Source organism: Brienomyrus brachyistius, chromosome 15 (genome assembly GCF_023856365.1).
Source record: "Brienomyrus brachyistius isolate T26 chromosome 15, BBRACH_0.4, whole genome shotgun sequence".
In the NCBI taxonomy this organism is placed as follows: Eukaryota; Metazoa; Chordata; class Actinopteri; order Osteoglossiformes; family Mormyridae; genus Brienomyrus; species Brienomyrus brachyistius.
In genome coordinates, this window is record NC_064547.1 from 4,479,807 (window position 1) to 4,506,169 (window position 26,363).

Below are 26,363 nucleotides of genomic sequence, written 5' to 3' on the forward strand. Positions count from 1 at the left end.
AGTGACGACAGTCACAGGATAGGAAGGGGGCTGCCCCCACTTCCTGTACAACAGTTGCATATTTATATAAATACATGTATACACATAAGATAAAGGTTTCTGGAATAAATAAATGCAAAGAAATGAAAGAGCAAGGAAACATGTACACAACTGTATTGCGGAAATTTGACGCAGTAGATGGAATATTTTTTTTGTTTTCTCCAGTTACTGCTTAGTAATGATCAGGAGATGGGCGTGGTGCACAGACACTGCAGACAGACGCAGCGTGCTCTCCGGACAGTAGGAGGGAGTGGGGAGGGCACCATCAGCAGAGTGGTGCCAGGAGAGATGGATGGGGCGCAGGGGCCTGGGGATGTGGAAAGTGGAGCGGCGGTCAGCTGATTGAGTCACGACTACGGCGCTGCAGCCGGAGCGATATGGGGGGGGCCTGAGAGGAGGCGCACACGCACGCTCACACACTCACAGCCAGCACCTGCGCTCCAGTCATAGGCCGGGAGCTCACTGCAGGATGGCACTCCCCATGCCACGGCCCCTCTGGACATGTTTGGGGAGCTGCGGAGAAGGGGCAAGCAGAACGCAGAGAGCAATGGGAGGGTAGCTGTGAGGCGGCACTTGGGGGAAAGCGGTGGAGTTTATTCCTGTCTCCATCGTCAAGAAACAGCTCTTCGGCCAGTCCAATGGACGAACACCCTCAGGTAAGCGACAGATGTGCTGATGACTGTGCAGGTACACTGCAGGAGCACTGTAACTGGAGGCTGTGTGGGTACACTGCAGGAGCATTGTAACTGGAGGCTGTGAGGGTACACTGCAGGAGCACTGTAACTGGAGACTGGGTACATTGCAGCAGCACTGTGACTGGAGACTGCAAGTACACTACAGGGACACTAACTGAAAATTTCAAGTACACTGCAGGAGTATTGTAACTGGAGGTTGTGGGTACACTGCAAGGGCACTGTACCTGAAGACTGGGTACACAGCAGGGACACTGTAACTGGGAACTGCTGAGGTACACTGCATGGACACTGTAACTGGATATTACATTGTGGGGACCAAATGTGATAAAACCCTGTTACTATGAAATTGTGGGGACAATTTTTTCAGTCCCCACAAACAGAAACTCAATTTTCAGAAAATTCTGCGACTGCAATCAAAAACCTAGACGTGTCAGTTGGGATTAGGGTTTTTCCCATGTAAATCAATGGATGGTCCCCACAAAGATATGAATAGAAATGTGTGTGTGTGTCTGTGTGAGCTTTGGAGTATGTTTTTGCGCATGTATGAATTTCTGTCACTGTGTTTTGCTGTATTTTTCCATTTCATGTGGGTGTGCATATGTATTAGTGTCCAAAGGGTGGGGGCTCAGTGGGAGGTGGCTCCAGTATGTCCCACCTCATACCTGTACATAGTCCCAGCTCCTCTCCGGTGGAGGGGGGGCATACACACCCACACTGACATACTGGTGTGTCATCAACGGCAGTGCTGCAGCTGGGAGGTGACATGTGACCCTTCCAGTGTGAGATTGACACAAATAAGTACAGAGAATTCTGAGTTTTTATGTGGTGGTACATGGAACTGGGCAGACGGCAAATCCACACCTGCCCATATATGCTCCTCTAGGGGGCGCTGCATGGCCCTGTCATATGCACCCTGACTGACACTTTCCTTTATCACAGGAAGTGTGTCCGAGATCGTTCTCTTGAGCCCTCTCTCCGGAGCCTGGCGTTATGTACAGAACCACATGAGTAAGGCAAGCATGCACAAGGAAATGCCTTACAGGGAGCTGGGAAAACTGGAGCCCAATCCTCCAGGAGGTAAAGAGCCCAGCAAACTCACACCATGCACAAACCCCCCAGAGCTGAAAGAGAGGTTTGGAGGCCGAGGCGAGGGCAGCCAGCTGTGATTCGCCCATTTCCCCTCCTGGCCTTCTTAGAACTATGAGGTCTATCAGAAAGTCAAACACATTGCAGAACTTTCCTGATTGATACTCTGGTTCATCGTAGAGAGGCCCATACATCCCCTCCCAACCTGCAGGGGGCGTCATTTGCAATTGCTCATCGATTACATATGTGTTATTGCTGAAAGTTGGGGGAGTACAGGGTTAAAAAGTACAAGGTACCCTAAAGCACTGTTAACCGGATAGATTAGCAACATTAATCAATAAGTCACAGTAAACCAGTACAGACTCTAATGACCAGTTCACACAAGACCATTTTAATAAAGCCTCCCCCCCATGTTGCTTATTGTGACCCAGAGTGAGGGAGAACTTGGAACACAGCGGCTTGGACAGCAGGAACACGGTTACATAAGTGTCTGAGTGAATGACTCAGCCCTCCCAGAGCACTGCTGATGGAGGGGGGGCGTGTTCGCTCTCCGCAGATGGCAGCAGAGCCCGGCTGCTCTCAGGCAAGCTCAGTCGCACTCTCACTCACACCTGCCTATAGATAGTTGTACCACAGGACCCAAGAACAGCATCAAGGCTGGCTTTCAGAGTTCTCTGTGAGTCTGTGCTCTGCCGGGCGTGAACAAAAGATCTGGGGAACAGACTGTTTCCAAAAGCCAAGGCAGAATGCAGATAAAGCCTGTAGCGTAAAAGCAAGGGGAGGCCGCAGCTGCTTGGCACTCGGGGAGGGGTGTGTCGGCTCTGCTCGGTCTGTTTCTCCTCTTCTGCCTGTCATTTGTCCTCTTCACGCCCCCTGCTTTTTCCCCTGGCGAGAGTGTCCCTCTCTTTCTCACGGCATTCCTACATACCACATCTGCACCAGCTGTACTGGCGGCACTACCATAACTCGCGTGTTGTGCTCTCAGTGCGTTATCAGTTCACACGTGACTGAACCTGCTGTTCCTCCCATGGCCTGTGGAGGGCAGCATAGAACCTCACATAATTTTTAAAGGGTCCAATCTGGAACACTGATATATTGATACTTGTGTCTGGTTAGCAGCGCTGACAACATGCTGGACATCCTGAACAGGAAATGACATCACACCTTAAGTTGTGTAGCTCATGTTTTGTTCGAAACATCTTGCATTTTTACATATTCGTATAGCAGGATTTTACTTTGAGTCCCAGAAGACAGCAGCCACTGAACCAATGATCTGCAGGTAACAGTTCCTCAACACTCTGCCTTCTGCTACAGTGAGAAATTGTGCTATATCTGATACCTGGGCACAAGCGACGGAAAGGGTTCATTAAGGTACTCTGATGTCTTGAGAGTCTTGGCTTAGCACTGACTATTTTTGTTATGATCTCTGCCCCCCTCCGGGCCCCCGCCCTGCCTGTTTGTGGCTGTAAACCTCCGGTGTGGTGGGGGGACCAGCAGACCTTTGGCACCTATCAGCACAGAAGTGCCTGGCAGAGAGTTACTTGCACAAGTTGTTTACGAGCTGTCGGGCTTTATATTACCAGAATGTGAGCTGCACTCAAACAGCGGGGTCAAAGGTCATCGGAGGTACGTGGGCAGGACAGGGCCTCGCTTCCGGCAGCTCCATTTTCCTGTGCTGAGGGTCAGTGCCCAGGGAACTCGTACTACAAATTGGGCGCCAACCAGGGGATGGGGCGCTAAGCAGCCATTGACCGGTGTGCAGTTACTAGGCGGCACTGAGCCCGTGCAGAGCAGACATATGGGCCTGGCTCACTTTGGCCACGTTCTGCGCGTGTGCTCGCCGCATGCCCTGGGTAGAACCGCGTTAGGCTGTCCCAGCTGTATAAACTCTGGTGGGGCTGCGTCAGCACATGGGGTGGTGGGGGGGGGGGTCATAATCATGTGCTTTAGGGGTGGAGAGAGAAAGAGAGAGAGAAAGAGGAATGAACAACACATGGAGGAAATGGAATGGGGTGGTGTGGAGGTGACGGCGGAGTAGATCCTTTTCAGCTGCTTTGGACTTCAGCAGTGCGCTGTCCGCAGTGACCCCAGAAAGCCGCTGTCACCTTCAGCATTCGAAGCTCCAACTCCTGCGTTTGCACAGCCTGGCCTGGGCTGCACTGGTGGGGCTTGCGGAGACGGCGGGGGGTGATCTACTAACGTCTCGGTTAGTCATCCTGTAAAGTACCCAGCTGCTTCCTCCCCCCCCCCCCGAATGGGGCACAAAAACACAGGGGATGCAGTGGCAGGGATCCTCTACAGCGGACCCCCTACGCAGCTCTGAACGCAGCCACTGCGTTATTATTCTCTGTACTGGCTACTGATTTACTTAAGGCAGGAAGCTTGGTTTGGCCTAACTAACCAACTAACTCCTCATCAACACCCCCCCCCGACATCGGATGAGGTTCACTGTCTGTAAGTCTGCCGAGACTTAGCGTTTGGCCCACCCTCTCTGACTCCCCTCAGCTTTTCGGTGCAGGTCTCCGTGTAGTTTGCCTGTGAAGCGCGTGAGCGTGTGGGCTGGTATTCATTAACCCTCCTTATAAAGGTTGACTTGAGGCTGACTCCTGTCCTCGCTGCACGCACACGCATGTGCACACATTCCAGCACCGGTCTCCTTCACATACATCTGGCTGCTTTCACGCCCTCCCCCGTGAAACACATGTCCTGCAGGAATATTGCCTATTGAGTTCATACTATGAGATCTATTGCAGTATCTCACGCTCTGTCTTCAAACGCTCTGTCCCTCACAGGGCCGGGGCGCTCACAGGGCCGGGGTGCTCAAAGGGCTGGGGTGCTCACAGAGCCGGGGCACTCACAGAGCCGGGGCGCTCACAGAGCTGGGGCACTCACAGGGCCGGGGCGCTCAAAGGGCTGGGGTGCTCACAGAGCCGGGGCACTCACAGAGCTGGGGCACTCACAGGGCCGGGGCGCTCAAAGGGCTGGGGTGCTCACAGAGCCGGGGCACTCACAGAGCCGGGGCGCTCACAGGGCCAGGGTGCTCACAGGGCCAGGGTGCTCAAAGGGCTGGGGTGCTCACAGAGCCGGGGCGCTCACAGAGCCGGGGCGCTCACAGAGCCGGGGCGCTCACAGGGCCAGGGCGCTCAAAGGGCTGGGGTGCTCACAGAGCCGGGGCACTCACAGAGCCGGGGCGCTCACAGAGCCGGGGTGCTCACAGAGCCGGGGCGCTCACAGAGCCGGGGCGCTCACAGAGCCGGGGCGCTCACAAGGCCAGGGCGCTCAAAGGGCTGGGGTGCTCACAGAGCCGGGGCGCTCACAGAGCCGGGGCGCTCACAGGGCCGGGGTGCTCACAGAGCCGGGGCACTCACAGAGCCGGGGCGCTCACAGAGCCGGGGCGCTCACAGGGCTGGGGTGCTCACAGAGCCGGGGCACTCACAGGGCCAGGGCGCTCAAAGGGCTGGGGTGCTCACAGAGCCGGGGCGCTCACAGAGCCGGGGCGCTCACAGGGCCGGGGTGCTCACAGAGCCGGGGCACTCACAGAGCCGGGGCGCTCACAGAGCCGGGGCGCTCACAGGGCTGGGGTGCTTTTCCCCACCATTGGGCCGTTTACTAAGATTTTCCGGACGTGCGCTAGTGAACATTTGTTCTCGCTGGTACAGCCTCCCCCCCTTTTCCATAGACATGTGATGATCAGGCGTCTACAGGACCACTACAGAAAAACAACAAGAAGGACAAAAAAGTAACTAAGATAAACAAATAAAAACATACAATTAATAAATATGTTAGCAGGCCAGTAGCAACTGGATAGTAGCTTCATTCATCCCCCCAATAAAATTATTATCAAAATTATTAAGTAGTGCCTCCACCCCCCCTCCCCAATATCAACTCTCTCCTGAATTGTTGTATGTTGTATTATAAACCAAATGCTGCAGTCTCCTTTAATTCCTCCCTGCTCGCTTGTCTGTGCTTCTCTTCTCCCCCCCCCGTGTCAGTCAGTGGTGCCATCTTCCTGTCCCTACCCATGCTGAGAGATGGCAGGACTTTAACCTGCCGGGGGGGGCGGGCACATCTGAGGCACCACCCACAGGTATTAAGCCAGGTGTCACAGGGCAAGATCGGGGGAGGGGGGTAGCTGGAATCCCTCGGCGGTGGCGGTGGAGACGCAGGAAAGCTGGAGCTACACGCAGCCGCTGGGACGCGTTTGTAAATTGGGAATTCCCAGTCGCAGCCCGGGGGACCGCAATAGACCAGTGAGAAACCCTAGCCTGTAATTACATCTGGACTGGGAGCATTGAGACCTTAGCCAGCGTCATCCCCAGGGAGTAAACAGCCTGGCTTGTTCTGGAATGTTCTGGAAGGTTCTGCGGTGCCCTAGAGCAGCATGTCCAGCTTGGCCTGTGGTCCTGGTGCCATGATATTGCACTGCCCCCTGGTGTCACTGCTGCCCTGGCCTCCCGAACTCATATCTCCAAAGATGGATGGAGGTGAGCTGGTGGAAGAGGACAGCATGGCTCAGCTCTGCCTCCTGGATGGCAACCCTGTCTACGGGGTCAGTGACAACCTCCACATTCCGCCATTTTGTCCGTCTTTGTGTGTCTGTTCCGCTCTCCCTGCCTCTGTCTCTCCACTTCTCTGCCTCTCTGACTCTTTAGGGTCAGTCACAGCCTAAGAATCGGAGGCACTTCCTCAGAGTATGTGATAACTGGGGTCAGGGGTGTACCTGGAAATTCTGGCATCCCTGAGAAAATGCTACCTTGCACCTCCTGCGGTTGCCATTTTCAATATAATAGTAATATGGATCCCCCATGGTAGAATTTGCCAAGTCGGGGGGTCAGAACGGAGGGGCCCTGATTCTGGTACGGCATACCCACGCTCCTCTGACTATGTTGTAGGTCAGCATCAGTGCCCCCCCCCCCTCTCGAGTGGCTCTGTGACTAACACAGGTTGGAACATTGCAAATCGATGATTGGTGCTACCGATGTTTATGGCACCATCCGGCAAGGTTGAGTGGCGGGTGGCCAGACCCCTGGTACAAAGCGATTCCAAGAGCCAGCAACGAGATCAGTGGACCAGCAGGACCGCTGGGAGCTGGGAGCTATTGATTCCAGTGCTGGCTTGCAGTTCTGGGGAACTGAGTCATGGGGAGGTCTGACGGCCAGTGACGAGGCTGCCTGTGCTTCTGCCCAGAAGTCAGCCGCCGAAATCTTCTCCATTCACAGAAACTGCAGCGTGGCTTCCTACAAGCCAGCACAGTCATGTTATTGCATACAGCAACAGGAACTATAATGCTGGATCATTAATACCGGTTTGGGGGGAGGGGGGTTGCGTAATTCTAAATCCAGGCACCAGTGAGCATGTGAGCGTGCGTCACATCTGTGGGCATGACAGTTCCTGCCCCCTTCCTGTCTTACTGAACCCCCAAAGGCAGCGAGTGTTTCCCCAGATGATATGCTCTGAAATCTAAGCCAGTCCCCCTTCTGTGGGGCCCGATGGTTCAGTCCACCAAACTTAGTTGGGATCAGTCTCCTACCTCTGTGCATGACAGACTGCAGTTGGCTATCAATCCACTCACATTCCTCCTGAGATCTACCTCTCTGTCGTGTTTGTTCATCTTTCACTTTATTTTTGTACATGTCTGCCCTTGACTTCATCACGTATCCTGCAATCTGACCTATCTCCCATGTTTCACCTGTCGTCCCAAGAGGTTCCATTGCTGCTGACCTGAAAATCGCAGCTATTTGTGCTCTGGTGGTTCTCCTAAGATCCAGAAAGCGGCTCCTTCTCTTCAGGGGCCGAGTCGCCAAACGAGGGGAGTTAGTGACGAGACACCGGGGGCTCTGATTATGTTGTTTTCCTCCCCGGGACGGGAGAGTGAAGCACGGGTTGCTGTGATCAGTTAGCAGTCAGACGACCTCGGGGGTCACGAAGACAGAGGCGTGCGAAGAGAGTCCAGCAGCTGGAAGAGAACAAAACACTAGTTAGATAGCACACTGGGGTCAGTGAACCTAGACTGACAGCATGCTCACTCAGCAAAAGGTACGGATTAGGGTCATGGCAGGGACGACAGGGCGAATCAAAACTCAGTCTTACTAATGTCGTTTTAAAGACATGTTAGTTTTACAGGCATAAAACCATAAAGAGACTCATAAACAGAATATAGCCCATATTCATGTGATTCCCACAATTTTCCTGTTTAGCCATAGCAACCTGTCAGAAAAGTACAACAGGGGGATAATCCAGCACTTAGTGAGGGAGCGGAAAATCTATATTCTGCAGTTCCTTTGTAGCCATGAAGATGGGTTCATTCTTGTTAGCTTTTTGCATTTAATTTGTGGATATGAATAGATTAAGGTAGCGCGCTTAACGGCAGGCAGTGTAAATACAGGCCAGACTCGGCAACTCCGTTCTGCTGTCTCGATGGCATTTCAAATTGCAGTAATCAGACAGGCTATTCTTCCGTTGGACAGGAAAAGCACAGGTCAAGCCCGGACCGTTTGTGCATGACACCCCTGAGTTGACACCACAGCGACCCTCTGCAGGTGGGGGATGGGTCTGCATGTAGGTGGCCTGGCCCGCCTCCACAGCACTACAATCTACATCTAGCCAGGAAAATCTGTTGTAAACAAAAAAAAAAAAACATGATCCCCTGACAACTGCTATCAAAAGCTTTACCCAAGTGCAGAGTGGCAGGGCCTCCTACATGGTAAGCTTGTCAGAATTACAGAAAAACACCACCTTCTGTGTGAGCAGTGCATTCTGGGAGGTGACTGAGGCGGTATGATGCACAGTGTTCCAATGTCAATCCCCTGTGAGGGCTTATGTCTGCAGTTGGATGGCGAATCAGTGTGCAGTGCATTCTGGGTGTTGACTGAGGCGCTATGATGCACAGTGTTCCAATGTCGATCCCCTGTGAGGGCTTATGTCTGCAGTAGGATGGCGAATCAGTATGCAGTACATGCACATGAAGACTTATTTAAAACCTGTTCACGCAAAATCACAGAAGACTCAACTTGTGCGTAGAATTAGCATGTTCTCCGCAAATTCCATTGGTGTCTTTCTGCAGTACATAGTGTATGATTTGGTGTGTGCTCTGTGACGGATCAGCATCCCATTCAGGACATCCCCCTGCCTCCATATCGCTGGGGATTGGGTCCAGCTGCCCAGCAACCCTGTACCAGACAAGCAGCAGGACGATCAGAGTAGGATTTATGCCAACAAAAGGATTAAAATGGGAAACAGGTGCCTGGAGTTAAGTGAGGGTAAAAACAAAAGCAAAGTTAAAAAAGTGAAGTTTCCGAGTCCTTACCAAACTTCATAACATCACACAAAGATGTGCTTTTGCTAAAACTCATCTGCTAGCATCTTGTGGGATGTTCTTCGTGCGAAGAGCAATACATCAATTACCCATCCCTTCACCAGGATGCAAACATACGCCCAGGCAGAGTCAGCACCCCAAGCCTTGTGCATCATGCTCCATGAGATCCTAAAGGAAGAATGATCACCCACGGACTCGTGCTTCTCATCATTAGAAAAGAGTTTGATTTGAGTCCCATTAGGAAAGATAACAGGCCACTTTGTCTTAAGGATTCAGCCTGTGCCGAATAAGAGTCTCGGCAGAGAAAGCAGCATATTACTGCCAAAGATGCACTCTTTCTCTCTGTAGCACTGATAATGGCCTTCCAGCTTTTGGAAAGAGGCTTATTTACTGGAATATTCAACTAAGAATTTACCCAGGGAAGTGATAGTAGGCAGTTGTTAGCAAAAAGCAAATGCTTACATCCTAAATCCCCGAACAATGTGGAGGATTATCCGTTTGTATAGGTTTCAACATTAGCAGCACAAAATAGCAAACAAGCAGCTGAAACTATAATTATTAGCATGTCAAACAATAAGTGCCTGTCCAGGCCGTTGGGTCCGGCCCCCCCTAGTGCTGACGTAGGGGAGGTGTTCCGGGCCTCTGCCAGAGAGGTTACCAGCAGAATTTATGTCATTTCCTTGATACTTAACCACAGAAATACTTCTTGAGACCACAATGAACCCAAGGCCTGGGCAGGAGTGGGAGAGGCAGACTGGTTATGGGATGCGAGACAACCAGTGGAAGACATTAAATCACCTCTGTTTTCACTAAACAATACCTTATTACAACCCTAATGAACTCAGGTTATAAATGTGCATGTACAGACGCTCCTCTACTTACGAACGAGGTTCATTCTGAACAGCCGTTCGTAACTTGAAATGTTCTTAAGTTTCAGCATCATTTTAAGGGTATATGAAAGTACAAAGAAGCTGGGAGATGCTGGGAGTACGCACGCTACGCTGCTGCGCGGCGGGAGTAGCGGCCAGAAGTCGTACTGGGCGGAACTGGTGCACAGAAAAAAAATGATGTTGCGGACAGTGAACGGGAGCCCAAGGAACACAATTTGGACTTACAGTCCTCTTTGTTCGTATGTCTGGAAGTTCATAAGTAGAGGAGCGTCTACGCCTAAAATGGCATGATGCAGTATAGTGTTTATGACTGCCTTGGGAAACTTTCAGGCACGGAGTGGCACTCATTTTCAGCCTGGGAGTTTTATGTCCAATTCCAGCCCATGTCTGGGGGAACTTTGATAAATGATGCCACAGTTCAAGTCTTATTATCCCAGCAACTATTGAATTGTTTAAGCAGTGATTGACTTTGGTACCTCCGCAACTGTACTCAAGCGATAAGGCACATGCTGCATATTTGCATGTTTTTCCATGCAGAGCAATCGTGTCTATTGTGTGCGATAAAATTTGCTGGTTACCATTCTGAAGTGTCATTGCAGTCATTTAAATGGAAAATTCTTTTGTTTCCGACCGGCTTTGTTTTAAACTTGTCAAATTATTTTGTTGACTGGCACAACAGTTAATTGGCCGGGAGTTCTCCCGAGATTCCTGATTGGTCACTCCAAGAATTCTCCCGAGTCTCCTGATTGGCCACTCTGGGCCTGGAAGCTTGTATTCTGGACTCTTTGAAGACTTTCTTATTTGCAATGGCTAAGATCCATCCATCCATTTTCCAAACCGCTTATCCTATCAACTTTTTTAAATGTTTATGTACATCGCATGAAAGCATAACATGTAAATGTTACGAAGATCTTATGCAGGACTCTTGTAAACTCATCACACACTGGTTGCTGGATACTTTAGCCCAGTCATATACTCAGATTTATGATATGACTGGATATGATATCCAGTCTAAACTGGTCACATGCATGCACTCTTACGTGGAAATACAACAGCCAGTGCACACATTTTTTTCAGGAAACCTTAGCTTCGTTTTTGTAAACATTCGTAATTTTGAGACAGTAGACACGTGAACTTCGTTTCTGAGAAACTAATCCTCAGTGTGTGTTTTGCTTTCTTCAGAACATGCTGATGGGGCCGTCTTTACTGTACTTTCGCAATCAGGGAGTTTCCTTGGAAGGGTTTTTATTCAGTCACAGCCTTTGCAAATTAATGTTTGGGTTATAAATTGTTGCCAGCTAATGTCAGAGCTCAAGCCATCTGAGAATTCTGCGCAGAAATCACTCTTTTGGCAGTTTTTAGGCTGGGTGAAACCGAAACTCGTGGCGGAGTGCAGTTCATAGAGTAGCTCCTGTCCACGCTGTAGCTAGTTTCTCCATGAAACGAGGTCCTGCTGGCTGTGTGTGATGATCGCATGCCATGCGCCTTGTTGAGCTCCCACATCTCCTTCGATCGCCTGTCCTCGGTTCCTCCATGTGCCTGCTGTCCCCTTCTGCCACTATGGTGGTCTATCCAGTCTTTATCATTCATCCATGGTCAGTTTAACAGTCACTAAACAGCCGGTCTCATACACGAGTCATATAGTCAATCTGGGGGCTTCTGTCTGCTCGCCTGATGTATACTGTACGCCTCTGTGGAGTCAGTAAATCAGTCTGCCTCAGTGTTATAATGGTGGCAGCTACGTTGCTGATTATCTCGCTGATACCCTGGCCGCTGTAGGACTGCTGTCCCTGCTGTACAGCTAGTGTGCATTCGCTCAGAGCTTCTCCTGGGGATGGAGTCCATGTTTTCTATGGCTTCCCTTTTAAACTTGGTTCAGCTTTTTTGCCAAGTATTGAACCACATGTCATATCAGGAAAAGCATGTTGGTGCTTAAAAAAGGCATAACAAATCAATATCTATTCTAAGTAACAATAACACAAAAAATTATATTTGGTCATTAATTATTCTGTGACTTACAGCATTAATAATGAGAAAAATATGTGTCAGATACATGTATTAGATAGATATGATTTATCTAACGGTCATGCATAAACAAATAACTTCTGCGTATTATTATGAACATACAGCCTAGAAAATCACAGACAAATTATTCTGAAATGCGGAGATGAATTCTCAGGCAGAAATTCAAATGGCAGTTAAGCTGAGCTCCGTTAACGGGGATGAAAAAGGCAGCGTTTACAGTGGGTCTCCACGGGCCGGACTGAGAGCCCGAATGTGCTGCACAGTCAGGTACAAGAGCAGCCAGCGAGCCGAGAGGCTGCTGCCAGGATGTGGGATATTTCCTGGAATGTGTTTCCCCACAGCAGTGTGTAATAACAGCGCGTCTGCTCCTCCTGTTTTTGTCCTGGGTGGTTTTTTTTTTTTTTTACATAGACCCATGGAGGGGTCAGCAGAAGCCAGGCTGACTGCACCCCCTCCTCCCCAAACCCCAGTCGAGTTGTGCTCTTAACAGAGGGAAAATATATATACAGCGAGGGGGGGTAAATCAAGGGAAGGACCCAGCATTTTGCATACAGAGACTTTTCCAGTTTTCTGAAGGGCATTTTAAAAGAGCCAGCACGTCCCCACTTAACCCCCAAAGTAAACAAAACCAAACTCTCTTTTTCCGGAGTTGCGTGCTGCCTGCCCCTGTCCCAACTCCGCAGAACGAGATTAATCGAATGCGTTTAATGCAGATCAGCATTTACACGCACCGCAGCCTGTCCGACGCGAGCCAGCCGATTCCCTAAACTCTGCTTTGAAGCTTTTACCAAGCAGCCGGCCGGTTTGCGTCACATGGGGTCCAGACGAGGGCATTCAGGGAAGACCAGGGTTGAACGTGCTTGACGGTAACGCAGCAGGTGACATCACCGCCGGTGACATTCAGCAGCATAGCTTCACGGAAGGGTGACGTCACTCGTCCCCAGGGAGGCAGCTGTCCCAAGTGGCAGCCCAAAGGTCGCGACCCCTCCCATAACACGCTAATGCTTCCCAGACCCCCCGAGTTGGGGGATCGCAACAGAAGCCAGCAGCCTGGGAACTGGGCCCCAGCCAGTATGGAGAGGACTTCCCTGCAAGCTCGGTGATCTTCCATCTCTCCTGCGTCAAGCCCACCAGCGTTTTGGCTACTACGTTCAGTTTGACGTGACGTCACGGCAGACGTCGGTTCAGAACTGACTGCTGGGTCCACGTTGTTCTCACACAAGCACACACAAGGTCATCTGGCGGTTCTTGGTTTGTCCAGTGATGTATTTCAGCATGACATGGCCTTTGGTTCTGATTACAACCCAAAGCCTTCCAGTACACGCATAAGGTCCATGGGGAATAATTTGTCAGAGTCCGCCAATATAATTGCACTTGTAAATACAGTTGCATTTGGCATTAATATGGGACCATATCATTTGTCACTCAGCACAAATATATTTGGCCAAGTTTCAGTTTTCAACTGAACAGTTAGACAGTTTCCCCTTTTTTATAAATACATTTATAAATGCGAGTTTCTCTTCCATTTTTATAAATTTCTTACTGGGCAGTCCTCATTCACACAAACATATCACTAACCACTTCTCACATAATCCCGTCTTTCAGTAAACAAAACCGTCCTGATGTAATTAATTTAAAGGGACACATGGCCAAAAAATTCACCTACTTAAACTCCTCAAACAAAAGGACATACGGCTTCCCACAGAACCGTTTTCTCCCCCTCGCTGGTGGATTTGAAAAGGCAGAAAGGGGAGATTGGGGGGGGATTTTCAGGGCAACAGGGCGGAGCGGAACTCGGTCATTCAGTGACGGGAAGGTTTGAGGGAGAGAACGGATCTTGAAAGAAAGAAGGATCGGATGGGGGGGGGAGGAGGCAGCCGAAGAGAGCTGTGACGGATTGCATGTGTGTGTGGTGGAGGAGAAAAGGTTTAAAGAGGAGGGCGACGTCGCCGTGGATGTTATCATATGGAGGAAATTAAAACTATCGTTTCTTGCGTTTGTGAACTGAAGAGGGATTCTAATGCATCTCCCGGACCATGCGAGAAGCCTTGACCATGAAATTCGCCTGGAGAGCTAAGATGGTAATAATATCCTAAAGCTGTTTACTAGACTGCACGGCTCCGATTCGCCTTGTCAGAGTCTGAACTCCGTGAGCCCGGACTGTGAGGACGAGAGGAGGTCCATGAAGTTTGGGAAAGTAGCGGATGGAGAAGAATGGGTGGGAGGAGTGCCGCCAGCCAATTCTCTTTAAACTGCCTTATACGGATGGGGAACTTTTTAAAAAAATAACATTAAAGTAATTGGAGATCGATGCATGTAAATCACGAGACGTTCAAAGCCGACGACGTTCCGTTGTTCAACGTGGCACGTATAAGTTTCTGCGCAGCTGAAGCGAATATGAGACAATTGCGGAGTGGGACCGGACCGAGCCGCAGCTGTGCCGACGGGATAAACACAATAGTGCTTTCGGGGTCCCGGCGCCGCCGCTGATCGGCCGCTCCGCGTCTTTGTCGCCCACCTCGTTTTGCCTGGGAAGCGCATGGTAACGGGAAACGTTTGCAGTGAATCGGCGACCCACTGCGCGCATCCCTCTTTCAAAGTTTCAACAAGTCCCATTGTTACCGGCCTCCCTTATGCCTGATTTATTTCCACAAATGCGTCTGAGACATGAGGACGATGCTTTAAACGTTAATAATGTTATAATTGGTACATGTTGTTGTATATTTACTAGTTGATGCAAAACTATTATTGTTATCTCTTATTATGCACCATTAGACAAACTTGACTGATGGGTACGTTTCCCTGCATTGCCTTTAGAAGTTGTTAGTGTGTGACAGCGGGAGATTAATTCTGAATTTATGCAGGAAATATTTGCACATCGTTCAGCCCCGCGGGACATGCGCTCTTTTAAATCTATTCAAAAATGTTATGGTTTGCACAAAGAGACTGAGCAAACTGCGGAATCAGCAGGGTTACTGAGTGAATTACTGGATCTCCCGCTATTGTTTTTGTGTGCGGACTGGGTGAGTCAGTGAGAGGTATTTATCACACAGCACTGTACAGGAAGCGCAGGGGCGCGTACAGTGCCGCTGGCCGGCGGCCGTGTCTGCGGGGCTCCTGCGCCGTGATCTGCGGGGCTCCGCCAGCTCCCAGCGCGCCGCAGTCGCTTTAGTGATTTGTCCTTGTGTGTAGTATGTCAGAGTACGAAAACAGCGCTATTATTTATTTGGCGAGGCTGGTGTTTATGGGTCCCTGTGAAAAGTTTACCTGGGAAAAGTATGTCTGTCTGAGCACAGGAGAATCAATCTATTACAGTGTCTGAATATACACTACATTACCTCGTAAAATCGTAAAAAAAAAAATAACACAAAGTGCTGTATTGCCTAGTCACGGCCTGAATGCATTTTTGATGTGCGATGCAACTTTTATAATTAGAAAATGTTGGCAGTTTATAAAGCCGCTTTGTCCTGGAAAACTGTCAGTATTTTTTTTTCCGGTTAATGGTGAGCGATCGGGCGTGTCTGATTTTACTGGTCATTTTTCCTATCTTTCCCTCATTGTTTTCCTGTAATTAGCAGAGTGGGGGCGTGGGCGAAGGGATGCCGTTACTGTCGCTCCTCTGTCCGCTTCTGAAGTGTGGCTCTGTGGCTTCGCTTTCCGTGTGTGTGGCGATGGTCTGTTATGCCGTCTTGATGGCCATAAAGACAGACAAAATGGGCCGCATTGTGGATGCTTAAGCCTCCACATTGCAGCGCTAAGTTATGCAGCCCAATCATCCCAGCGCCGCTCACGAAGTATATCCAGATTTCCTCGGATCTCAGCCCTGAGCACATAATTCATGCGGGGGCGTTTAGCGGGCGGGGCGGGGCGGGGCGGGGGGCTCCTGTCTAGTACTGACGTTCCAGTGCTGTTACTCAGCCCTGACTGCACCATCTGGGCTCTGCTTCTGCTCCTTCTACTGCCCTATCTAATCCCTTTTTCCTTGATTAAACAAAACAGGTCTTCTGTCGGCCTTCACTTTGTTTTGTTTTTTTGGCAGCCTTGTAAACCCGATGTTGTGTCTGTTTTTTTTCTTCTTTTACATAGAGCTCCATGCAGGACTGGGGGGAGGAGGTGGAGGAGGGGGCCATATACAATGTGACTCTGAAAAGGGTCCAGATCCAGCAAGCGGCCAACAAGGGAGCACGATGGCTAGGGGTGAGCGGACCCCCCCCCCCCTCCCCTTCCATACACCACACAAACACTACCCCCACTGCTCTTGCCGCTTCTCCTCAACAAGGATGCCCATTTGAGTATTTATGTCCTTGCGTATTACAGTTGGCTGTAAAATGGCCGTTGGTGTCAGTGTTAGTGTAGCTTGTCATTCCTTCTGATTTTTTTTTAAGCAGGGTGCCCCCAACAAGTTTAAAACCAACTGTGACTTGTATGGCTGTGGGCTAAATCACTGGGGGGGGGGCAAGTGCCAGGTTCATCTCCCCCACAATCCCCTTGACCGGCTGTAGAGATGGTACTTCGGTCGGCCTCAATGAAACGATCATATATCTGGTAGGCTAGTCTCCCTAAATGATTTAGACTTTGTTTACTGAGTGACATTGTTTTGTCAGTGGTACAGGGGGCAGGAAAGTCAGCAGACAGTCCCTGGGTCGTTCACAAGGCCATGTCTTTGATTGTGGTATCTGAGGAACGGCAGCTCTGCCTCTTGCAATGGCGAGAGATTCGATGCGGTACCGTGTTTGATTCTCGCTGCTCTGCTAACGAGCAGGTGAGGCCAATTAGCTGGCGGCCCCAGTGAGCCACTTTGCTGTTTGCGGTCCTCAGAGAGGGCTTTAGGGGCGGGGCTGTGGCTTTAGGGGCGGGGCTGTGGCTTTAGGGGCGGGGCTGTGTCGAGCGATTGAAAGCAGATTGGGGTTTGCTCTGTTGCAGAGTGCAAACTGCACACGGGCCACTCTCTTCCGTCTTTTACAAATTTGTGCTGGGGTCTCCCTCCGTCTTTCTGCTTGTTGACCTCACCGGTGCCCCCAGGTGGATGGGGACCGCCTCCCCCCAGGCCACACGGTCAGCCAGCTGGAGACGCATAAGATCCGCAGCATCCGCGCCGGCTCGCTGGAGCGGCTGGTGGAGACGCTGCTTACGGCCTTCGGCGACAATGACCTCACCTACACCAGCATCTTCCTGTCCACGTACCGCGCCTTTGCCTGCACCGAGGGGGTGCTGCAGCTGCTGCTTGATAAGTATGGGCGAGTCGGGGACGGGGCTGATGGATCGAAGGACATGGTTCGGTTACTATCACCGCATTCTGCACGACTCAACATGTAGGCCGGCCTTCCTCTCTCTCTTAGATATGGCAACGTGGAGGACGAGGGAGATGGAGACCATCAGCGGCCTGACACGAGGGCGGAAATCCAGAAGTAAGAGCCCCATGGGCCAGGGGAGCAGAGGTCTGGATGCTGAATGCTGATGAATTAAGACGGGGGGGGGGGCGGCCAATCTTCTCTGCAAAGAGCCAGTATGTATGCAGGGTTTTGGGATAACCTATAGGTCAGCTGTTCACACCCAGGTGTGAGGACTCTTCAGCAGATCCATCCTCTGATTATTAATCTAATTAGGGAATTTCAGTGAAATCCTGCATCCACCACGGCCCTTCCTGGATAAGATCGCCTACCCCTGAATTAAGAAGTTGCCCCCATTGTATGTACATACTGTTCTGGTACAGAGTGGCCTTTTTTTTTTAATCAATGTCCTTCCTGTTTCTGTGTCAGTGCCCTGGCCTCCATCCTGCGGGCCTGGCTGGACCAGTGTCCCGAGGACTTCCAGGAGCCGCCCTCATACCCAAGCCTGCGCAGGGTCATGGAGTTCCTGCAGAGGGCGCTGCCTGGCTCGGAGCTGCTACGCAGAGCGCAGAGTCTACTGGAGGTGCTGCAGAGCCAGGCCAGCCTGGAGTCTGAGACTGACGGTGGGTCAGCACTCCTGGATGCCCCTGCTCATGCTGCTGATTTTCATCATGCTAATACTGGTTCTGTGTTCTGTGCAGGCAGTTTACAGGGTAACAGCCCCTTCTGCCTCGGGGAGGAAGAGGAAGTGGAAGTGGAGGCAGAGACGCAGGACTTCCTGTCCTTTGGTACCGATTTGGTGGCGGAGCAGTTGACTTACATGGATGCGGTAAGGATGTTGATCGATGAGCGAGGTGACTGTCACAAGCTTGCTGCTGGGCTCGCCCCCCCCCCCCTTTCCCGCTTAACTTGCCTCCATCTTCCAAACTGCCCTGCAGCTTCTGTTCAAGAAGGTGGTTCCCCATCACTGCTTGGGCTCCGTTTGGTCCCAACGCGACAAGAAGCAGAACAAGCTGAGCGCGCCCACCGTCCGAGCCACCATCACGCAGTTCAACGCCGTGGCGGCCTGTGTGGTCAGCACCGTGCTACGTCAGCGGCAGATTCGCCCCCACCTGCGCGCACGAGTCATCCAGCACTGGATCGACATTGCCCAAGTAAGCTGGCCCGCCACCCCCGTGTCATTTGGGGTGTGTGTGTGTACACGCTGAGGGTCCTCACTGCATGTGTGTGACACTGACAGGAGTGCAGAATTCGCAAGAATTTCTCCTCTCTGCGAGCCATTATCTCAGCGCTGCAATCCAATCCCCTGTACCGCCTGAAGAGGGCATGGGCCTCCGTGCACAAGTGAGTGTCCGTCCATGCTACTGGTCTGTACCCCCCTGTTCTCCCGTAAATCTCTTCTCGATATTCCACCCGTTTTGCAGCCAGTTTTTCTGCCTCTGTCAGTCATCCCTTATTAATGTGTGTCGCTTTAAAAAGCTTTTCCCTGTCCTCCTCGCTTCCCAGGGACAGCATGCAGATGTTTGAGGAACTTTCGGATATTTTTTCCGATCACAACAACTACTTCACCAGCCGGGAGCTGCTGATGAGGGTGAGCTGTGCAAACTCTGAGAGACCTAGAGATTGTTCAACGAAGCAGGATTTCTCAGTTAGCTGGGTTACCTTAAGCTGAAACTCATGATCGTCCAATAAGAGTTTAGGTAAGGAGCATTCCTATTGGACAATCATGACTAATAGCTTAAATTAACTCAGCAAACTGAGAAATCTACTTTGTGGAATATCCTCCTGGACCGTTAGTAATGACTCCTTTGTCAGAGGTGGCAAATGTAGCATCTAACAGCTTTAGCTAATGGGCCATTAGCATGAGGTGCTCATGGATGCCTGTGTGAAGATGGCTAGTGGATCATTAGCTTGATGTGCTTATGGATGCCGGTGTGAAGATGGCTAGTGGATCATTAGCTTGATGTGCTTATGGATGCCGGTGTGAAGATGGCTAGTGGATCATTAGCCTGATGTGCTTATGGATGCCGGTGTGAAGATGGCTAGTGGATCATTAGCCTGAGGTGCTTATGGATGCCGGTGTGAAGATGGCTAGTGGATCATTAGCTTGAGGTGCTTATGGATGCCGGTGTGAAGATAGCTAATGGGTCGTTAGCATGCGGGGCTTATGGATAACTTTGTGAAGATGTCTCCATATTCTTCTCCACTCCCCATCACAGGAGGGCACCTCAAAGTTTGCCAGTCTGGAGAGCTGTGCTAAGGAGCACCAGAAACGGTCTCACAAGAGGCTGCAGCTTCAGAAAGAAATGGTGAGGGGGCGCTGGCGTAACAGTGCTGGGCGGGCAGCAGGGTGACGTGGCAGTGTATAGCAGATGCTGGGATCCACTCTGGATGTGACGTCTGTGGTCTCTCCTCAGGGTGCCATGCAGGGGACGATCCCCTACCTGGGGACCTTCCTGACAGACCTAACCATGCTGGACACGGCCCTGCCTGACCTGGTTGAGGTGAGTCCCACAGACTGCAGTGACCGCTCCTGGTCGCAGCCTTGCCCTGGGTGTGTGTGTGTGTGTGTGTGTGTGTGTGTGTGTGTGTGTGTGTGCGTGCGTGTGTGTCGCAGTGCTGCGCTGTGGTGTTCCTCCCGTTTCCGCATGCTGACCTTCTCGCCCCTCTTTGTTTCACAGGGGAGTCTGATAAACTTTGAGAAGAGGCGCAGGGTGAGTTTGCTGGCTGCCAGACTGCTGTGGCCCTGATCAATGTGTGTGTCTGTGTGTGGGGGGATTAGGTTTATATTACATTGCGGAGACCAAATGTCCCCCAAAATGTAAAAAAGAACCCGTTTTTTCACATTGTGGGGACCATTTTTCAGGTCCCCACAAAGATCTATGATCAATAAAGTAAAAATGCCAAAACTCTTGCATTTCATTTGGTTGCTTATGGTTAAGCTTAGGGCTGGGTAGGGGTTAAGGTTGTCATGTTGTGATTAGAGTTTTCGTTGAATTACCTGTTGACTGAAGGAATCCCTTAATGTTTAACATTTTAATTCATATCAATTTAAAGTGAACGAGGGAGGTGCTGGGTATAGATTAGCAGTGGTGGCGTGCTGTGGTGTAGAGGTGCCGCTGGGTGTAGATTAGCGGTGGTAGAGGTGCCGCTGGGTGTAGATTAGCGGTGGTGGCGTGCTGTGGTGTAGAGGTGCCGCTGGGTATAGATTAGCGGTGGTGGCGTGCTGTGGTGTAGAGGTGCCGCTGGGTGTAGATTAGCGGTGGTAGAGGTGCCGCTGGGTGTAGATTAGCGGTGGTGGCGTGCTGTGGTGTAGAGGTGCCGCTGGGTATAGATTAGCGGTGGTGGCGTGCTGTGGTGTAGAGGTGCCGCTGGGTGTAGATTAGCGGTGGTAGAGGTGCCGCTGGGTGTAGATTAGCGGTGGTGGCGTGCTGTGGTGTAGAGGTGCCGCTGGGTATAGATTAGCGGTGGTGGCGTGCTGTGGTGTAGAGGTGCCGCTGGGTATAGATTAGCGGTGGTGGCGTGCTGTGGTGTAGAGGTGCCGCTGGGTATAGATTAGCGGTGGTGGCGTGCTGTGGTGTAGAGGTGCCGCTGGGTGTAGATTAGCGGTGGTGGCGTGCTGTGGTGTAGAGGTGCCGCTGGGTGTAGATTAGCGGTGGTAGAGGTGCCGCTGGGTGTAGATTAGCGGTGGTGGCGTGCTGTGGTGTAGAGGTGCCGCTGGGTATAGATTAGCGGTGGTGGCGTGCTGTGGTGTAGAGGTGCCGCTGGGTATAGATTAGCGGTGGTGGCGTGCTGTGGTGTAGAGGTGCCGCTGGGTGTAGATTAGCGGTGGTGGCGTGCTGTGGTGTAGAGATGCTGCTCTTGACCACCTGCCCTGTGTCTGCAGGAGTTTGAAGTAATTGCACAGATCAAGCTGCTGCAGTCGGCCTGTAACAGCTACTCGCTGCACCCTGACCGCCACTTCCTGCGCTGGTTCCTCCGCCAGCCCCAGCTCACTGAAGAGGAGAGGTACCCCCCCACACACACTCTACTCACCTATGCATGTCCTCCTGGGTTTGCCATGGTCCCTCACTCTGTACACCCCCCCCCCCCTGCCCCCCAGCTACACCCTGTCCTGTGAGATCGAGGGAGTGGGAGACTGCAGCCCTACCTCCCCCAAGGCGAGGAAGAGCATGGTGAAGAGGCTGAGTCTGTGAGTTCCTGACCGCTCGCCTGTGACGTCACTCAGTGCACTGACCGTACACCCGCCGCTCGCCTGTGAGGTCACACAATTCACTGACCGTACACCCGCCGCTCGCCTGTGACGTCACGCAGTGCACTGACCGTACACCCACCGCTTGCCTGTGAGGTCACACAATTCACTGACCGTACACCCGCCGCTCGCCTGTGAGGTCACACAATTCACTGACCGTACACCCGCCGCTCGCCTGTGAGGTCATGCAGTGCACGGAGGACCCGGGGGCCCTCGCTAGACCGCGAGCGCTTTGGTTTGACATGGTATACGCTCTAAGAGACCTGCGCTGTTTGCCAGGTGGTGTGACCACAACCCCTGTCCCAAAGATCGGGAACGAAATGTAGCTCTTGCATCTAGAAAATCTAGCAGTCAGCAGTGTTTATAACATAACAAATTGTTCCTGCCACTGGCTATCAGACTGTGAGTTGCTGCAGTTTATTGTCATTTTCAGTCGTCTGTTAGTCTCTAAGTATAACATTTTTATACTGAACTAGTTGTATTTTGGTGCTGTGTATTGCCTGTTTTTGTCTTTCTGCATACTGAGCAGTCGTTAATCATGAACAGATTCCTCCCGGATAACGAGTTTTACAATTCTGAATAACGTATGAACTTGAGGCCAGACTAACCGGCGTGACCGTTTTCCCAGCACAGCTATGATGTGAGAGCCACCCTCTGTCCTGGGATGCAGGGCTCTTTAGATTTTATCCAGTTGACCTGTCCACCAACAGCGTACTGGGGGATGGCAAGCTGGCAAGGGCACTGTCTGTTCCTCCAAGGGGAGGAATAAAAACACACTGTAGAAGTGGTTAAGAATAGCACTTGGTTTAATCGTGGTTTTGTAGCGCTTGCTGGGAAATGTGCAGCTTTTCCCGAGACTCTGTCACAGATGTGCTTCCTCTGAGACACATGCTGGCACAGCAGTGTTTGAGATGTTTACATGCCCCCTCCTCTTCCCGTTCCCTTCCGTTTTCAAGGCTGTTTCTGGGAGCCGAAACTGGCACTGCAAGCTCTCCTGTGAGGGAGAACCCTCGGTCGCCACCTGCTGGCAGCTCGGGGGAAAGCATGGACTCGGTCAGCGTGTCCTCCAGTGACTCCGGCAGCCCGTCGGACAGCGAGGGCCTGACACCCACACACATGCCTAACACGGCACAGAAGGTACAGCGCGATATCCATCCGGGTGCTGGTGCAGCTACTTCCCGTGTGATTTCTATGCTGATTTTTCTCCTTCCTCTCTGCCCTCCCCAGTTGTCAGAATCCTCGTCCTGCTCCTCTCTGCACTCCATGGACACGACGTCGTCGTCATCAGCCAGCATCCCCCTGATCCCGGCCTCCCCGACGCCGTCAGGCTGCTCCTGCTCCCACCGCCGTACCCCCTCCCTGACTCCTGCCTCTCCCTCATCCCCCAGCCTGCCCCCCGTCTACAACACACAGGCTCAAGACGCCTGCATCATCCGCGTCAGCCTGGAGCATGGCAACGGAAACATGTACAAGAGCATCATGGTGAGTGGCTGCTGCTGGACATGCCGTGTGTGTGTGTGTGTGTGCGCATGGGGGGGTTATGTATATATTGCATTGTGGAGACCAAATGTCCCCACAATGTGACAAAAAGCTGTTGTTGTGGATCATTTTTTTGGTTCCCATAAGGGGAAACTCAGTTTTATTAAAAAAAAAAATAAAATCTGTGAATGCAATCACAAAACTAAAAAATCTTTTATTTTATTTGGTTACTTATGGTTAAGGTTAGGGCTGGGTAGGGGTTACTGTCGTCACTGTTGGAATTAGAAATGGATGGATGGTCCCCACAAAGATACGAGTGCAAAATCCTATATGTGTGGGTGTCGCCAACAATGATATTCTGTGAAATAATTTTTCCTTTCTTGTATTGCTGCAGTAGATTTAACTGATGAGGGGATATTTCATGCAGAAGGGCTTTATGTTCCTTTTTTTTTAACTGGTTTACACAACTGGATTCTTTTTACTGGTGTGGTTTGGTGTTTTGCTTGCTGAGACCTGTACTGGAAACCAGTTCACCGAAAAGAGGAGTAACATCACTGAGACGACAAGTGTGTCGTTTTCCGGCGCTGATAGTGAATATCTGACGTTAAGCCAAGCAATAATTGGCGGCTCCCCAGGAGTAAGACATCATAGTGGATCAAGTCGGCTGACCAGAGAGAGGATCTGGATGTGAGTGTGGATGTCAGGCTGTTAGGTCTGTTTGCTAACAAACCTCATCTGTCATCAGCTGACCAGCCAGGACAAAACTCCTGTGGTCATCTCACGCGCCATGACCAAGCACCACCTGGAGGGGGAGCCGGCGGACACCTACGAGCTGGTGCAGGTCATCTCTGAGGAAAGAGGTACCACAGAGCGTCTGGAGCTCCTGCTTTCTCTCTCTCCTTCATCAAAACGTCTTCATGTTTTCACTGTCCCCCTCCCCCGCGGCATAATACTGCAGTTACACTGCTGGAGAAGGACAGCATTCTGACCCCATGTTGATCCACCGATTTTTTTTGTTCTCATTAAACACTAATGAGCTTGTTTTGCTCTAAAAATAAGTTCTGAAAAAACAAAGCAGGCCAATTTGTGGACATAAAGGACGTACAGTGCGTGTGGCTGCCATGTGTTAAGCTCTGTAGGGGCATATGGTCCAGCACTAAATGCCTCTCGTTTTATGTGATTTTTGAAGTTCTTAGGTGCCAATTAATGCATTCCTCCTCCTCCACCCCCCCCCCCCCCCCGCCCCCCCAGAGCTTGTGATCCCGGACAACGCCAATGTCTTTTACGCCATGAACACGTCGGCCAACTTCGACTTCCTGCTGCGCGTGCGTGGCTCCGCCGGGCGCCCCGTCCAGCTGCGCAGTCGCTGCAGCTCCACCCTCCCGCGTGCGCAGCAGAGGACCAGCCTGTCCCTGAGACTCAGCAAGGTCACATTGTGACACCCCTGTGGGGGGGGTGGGGGAGGGGAGCTTGGGAGGCAGATCATGGGGACAGACTGGACATGAGGAGGAAAGGAGAGACTGGCCTCACTCCCCCCGCCGGACTTGTCTGCTGCTCTCCATTGGCCCGTATCCCCCATGTCCCACCCCCTCACCATTTATGGGCATACAGACTGTTGTTACAAGGCCAGCACAAGGTTCCCCGGTTCTGGTCCTGGAGGGGCGGCTTGCAGATTTCCCCGTTCTGCTGGATTCTGGCTCCCAGGACTGGAACTGGGGAACCCTGCTATAGGGGGAGGACCTTCGGGACGCCATCATTAGTGATGACAGAAACTATTGTATTCCACCCCCACCCCCCAGTCTTCTGTCAGGGTGTGCATCTCTCTCTCATACTGCGAGCTGTGTGACGAATGCATTGCTGCTACTGCATTCTGATTGGCTCCAGCTAGGGGGGTGCATCTTTAGACCTTTGAGAGGCATCACTGGTGTTTTAGGGCCTGGGGCCCCATGTCCCCTGGAGGCTCAGCCAGAGTGCGGAAGCTGTGCTCGCTGACTTTTGGCTGTTGTCAGTGACTGTGAGGGAGGGGCTCCCTATGGAGTGGGGAGGGGTACCGCTGCGTAGCGTTCATTTACCTGTATAACCCCTATTCAGCACAAGGTTAAATATGTCTGTCTTTTGTATGTTGGGGGGCTTTATAAGAAAGTATTTACTGCGGGAGGATCTGTGAATAGTTTTGTATTCCCACCTGTTCGATTTATTAAATTGTTTAAAAGTTAAACGCAGACGTACAAGCCTGGAAAGTCACAGGAAAGAAGGAGGGTGTCACCATGCAGGCTGCTGTTGTCATGGATACCGTGTCACATAATCCCACCTCCACTGTGATGTAGAAGTTCTTCCTCCCTGTACTGGTTTGATGGCACTGGGGTGGGGCTGGATGTCTGTGGTCACTCCTTCAGCCCAGTTTCCCCCTTGTACTGTGAGGACTGGGACTCTGCCAGACTGTCACCAAACCCTCCCTCATGGCTACTCCTGCCTCCCGACGGACCCATCTCGGTCCTATCAGGCCCACCTGCTGCTGGAGCACCGTCGTTCTCCCTTGTGACCGTCTCCCGCTTTGCCTCAGCAATGGCCGCCGCCTTTGTCACTCAAGTGCCTGTGGAGAAAGTGTGTCAAACAAGTCGTCCTGTGCATCCATCTTGCTCTGCAGCTGAACCGCCACCAGCATCTATGAATCCCGGGCTGGTTGCGGACTGACCTGCTGCACGTGCTGCTTGTTCCTCTGACACATGCATCTTATTTCCATCCGCTGCCCGCATGCTCGCCACGTGCCCTCGCCGTGGGATGGGTGAACAGTCACAATAAGGGGTTTACAAGTGAGCACACATTACATTAATGAGTTGTGCACTCCACCGCTTCGGGATACGATGATAGTGTTCCTGTGTAAGACAATGTTCTGTGTGAGTAGCCAGAGGGCACAGATGAGGTCAATCCAGACTAATGAAGTATCTATCGTTCGCGTATGACACTGCACTTATCGAATTACCCACCTCACTATTTGAGTTTCCCCTTCCTCACCAAAGAATTCTGTACCAACAAACGTAAATAAATAATTTATCACTAACTTCATGGACGTCTTTCTAATGTCACTAATTACCCTTGTTTGTGCCACACGCTCCCCAGACCGCCGCAGTGAACGCGTTAGTCACATATCAGCGCCTCCTGGTGGCGGACAGTAGACGCTAAACGGTTAGCGGAATTTTTAAATTATTATTAAAACTGCAGACAATTAGGAACAGTTGTAAACCAAAGGCA

At 51.4% G+C, this 26,363-nt stretch overlaps 1 protein-coding gene and 1 long non-coding RNA gene across 7 annotated transcripts; both read left to right on the top strand.

Moving 5' to 3' along the window:
* The first annotated feature begins 410 nt into the window (after window positions 1-410).
* On the top strand, window positions 411-24,646 carry rgl1 (ral guanine nucleotide dissociation stimulator-like 1). Of its 5 annotated transcripts, none has more exons than XM_048977313.1 (18): window positions 411-695; window positions 16,137-16,247; window positions 17,073-17,281; window positions 17,390-17,458; window positions 17,810-18,003; window positions 18,082-18,209; window positions 18,319-18,534; window positions 18,621-18,724; window positions 18,887-18,971; window positions 19,600-19,689; window positions 19,798-19,884; window positions 20,062-20,094; window positions 21,267-21,388; window positions 21,483-21,572; window positions 22,589-22,769; window positions 22,860-23,114; window positions 23,857-23,971; window positions 24,363-24,646. In XM_048977313.1, exons 1-18 carry the CDS (start codon window positions 678-680, stop codon window positions 24,548-24,550), a joined length of 2,295 nt encoding a protein of 764 aa, XP_048833270.1. In that variant the 5' UTR covers window positions 411-677; the 3' UTR covers window positions 24,551-24,646. The 5 variants fall into 5 exon arrangements, with proteins under 5 accessions (XP_048833270.1, XP_048833267.1, XP_048833268.1 ...); XM_048977310.1 differs by lacking the exon at window positions 411-695 and adding an exon at window positions 5,943-6,369; XM_048977311.1 differs by lacking the exon at window positions 411-695 and adding an exon at window positions 13,825-14,131.
* Window positions 20,116-21,257, top strand: LOC125709156 (uncharacterized). 2 transcript variants are annotated; one of them, XR_007382631.1, is made up of 3 exons: window positions 20,116-20,572; window positions 20,620-20,871; window positions 21,013-21,257. It is a non-coding gene; the product is annotated as an uncharacterized LOC125709156 (long non-coding RNA). The 2 variants fall into 2 exon arrangements; XR_007382632.1 differs by having other exon boundaries at window positions 20,116-20,493; window positions 20,526-20,871.
* Window positions 24,647-26,363: the final 1,717 nt, after the last annotated feature.

Bases quoted from the DNA above. Each gene is read 5' to 3' on its own strand.
- rgl1 (XM_048977310.1), top strand. From the start codon at position 6,202: ATGTCCAGCTTGGCCTGTGGTCCTGGTGCCATGATATTGCACTGCCCC. The intron at 19,885-20,061 runs GTGAGTCCCACA...TTTGTTTCACAG, and splicing joins CCCTGCCTGACCTGGTTGAG to GGGAGTCTGATAAACTTTGA. The intron at 21,389-21,482 runs GTACCCCCCCAC...CCTGCCCCCCAG, and splicing joins CAGCTCACTGAAGAGGAGAG to CTACACCCTGTCCTGTGAGA.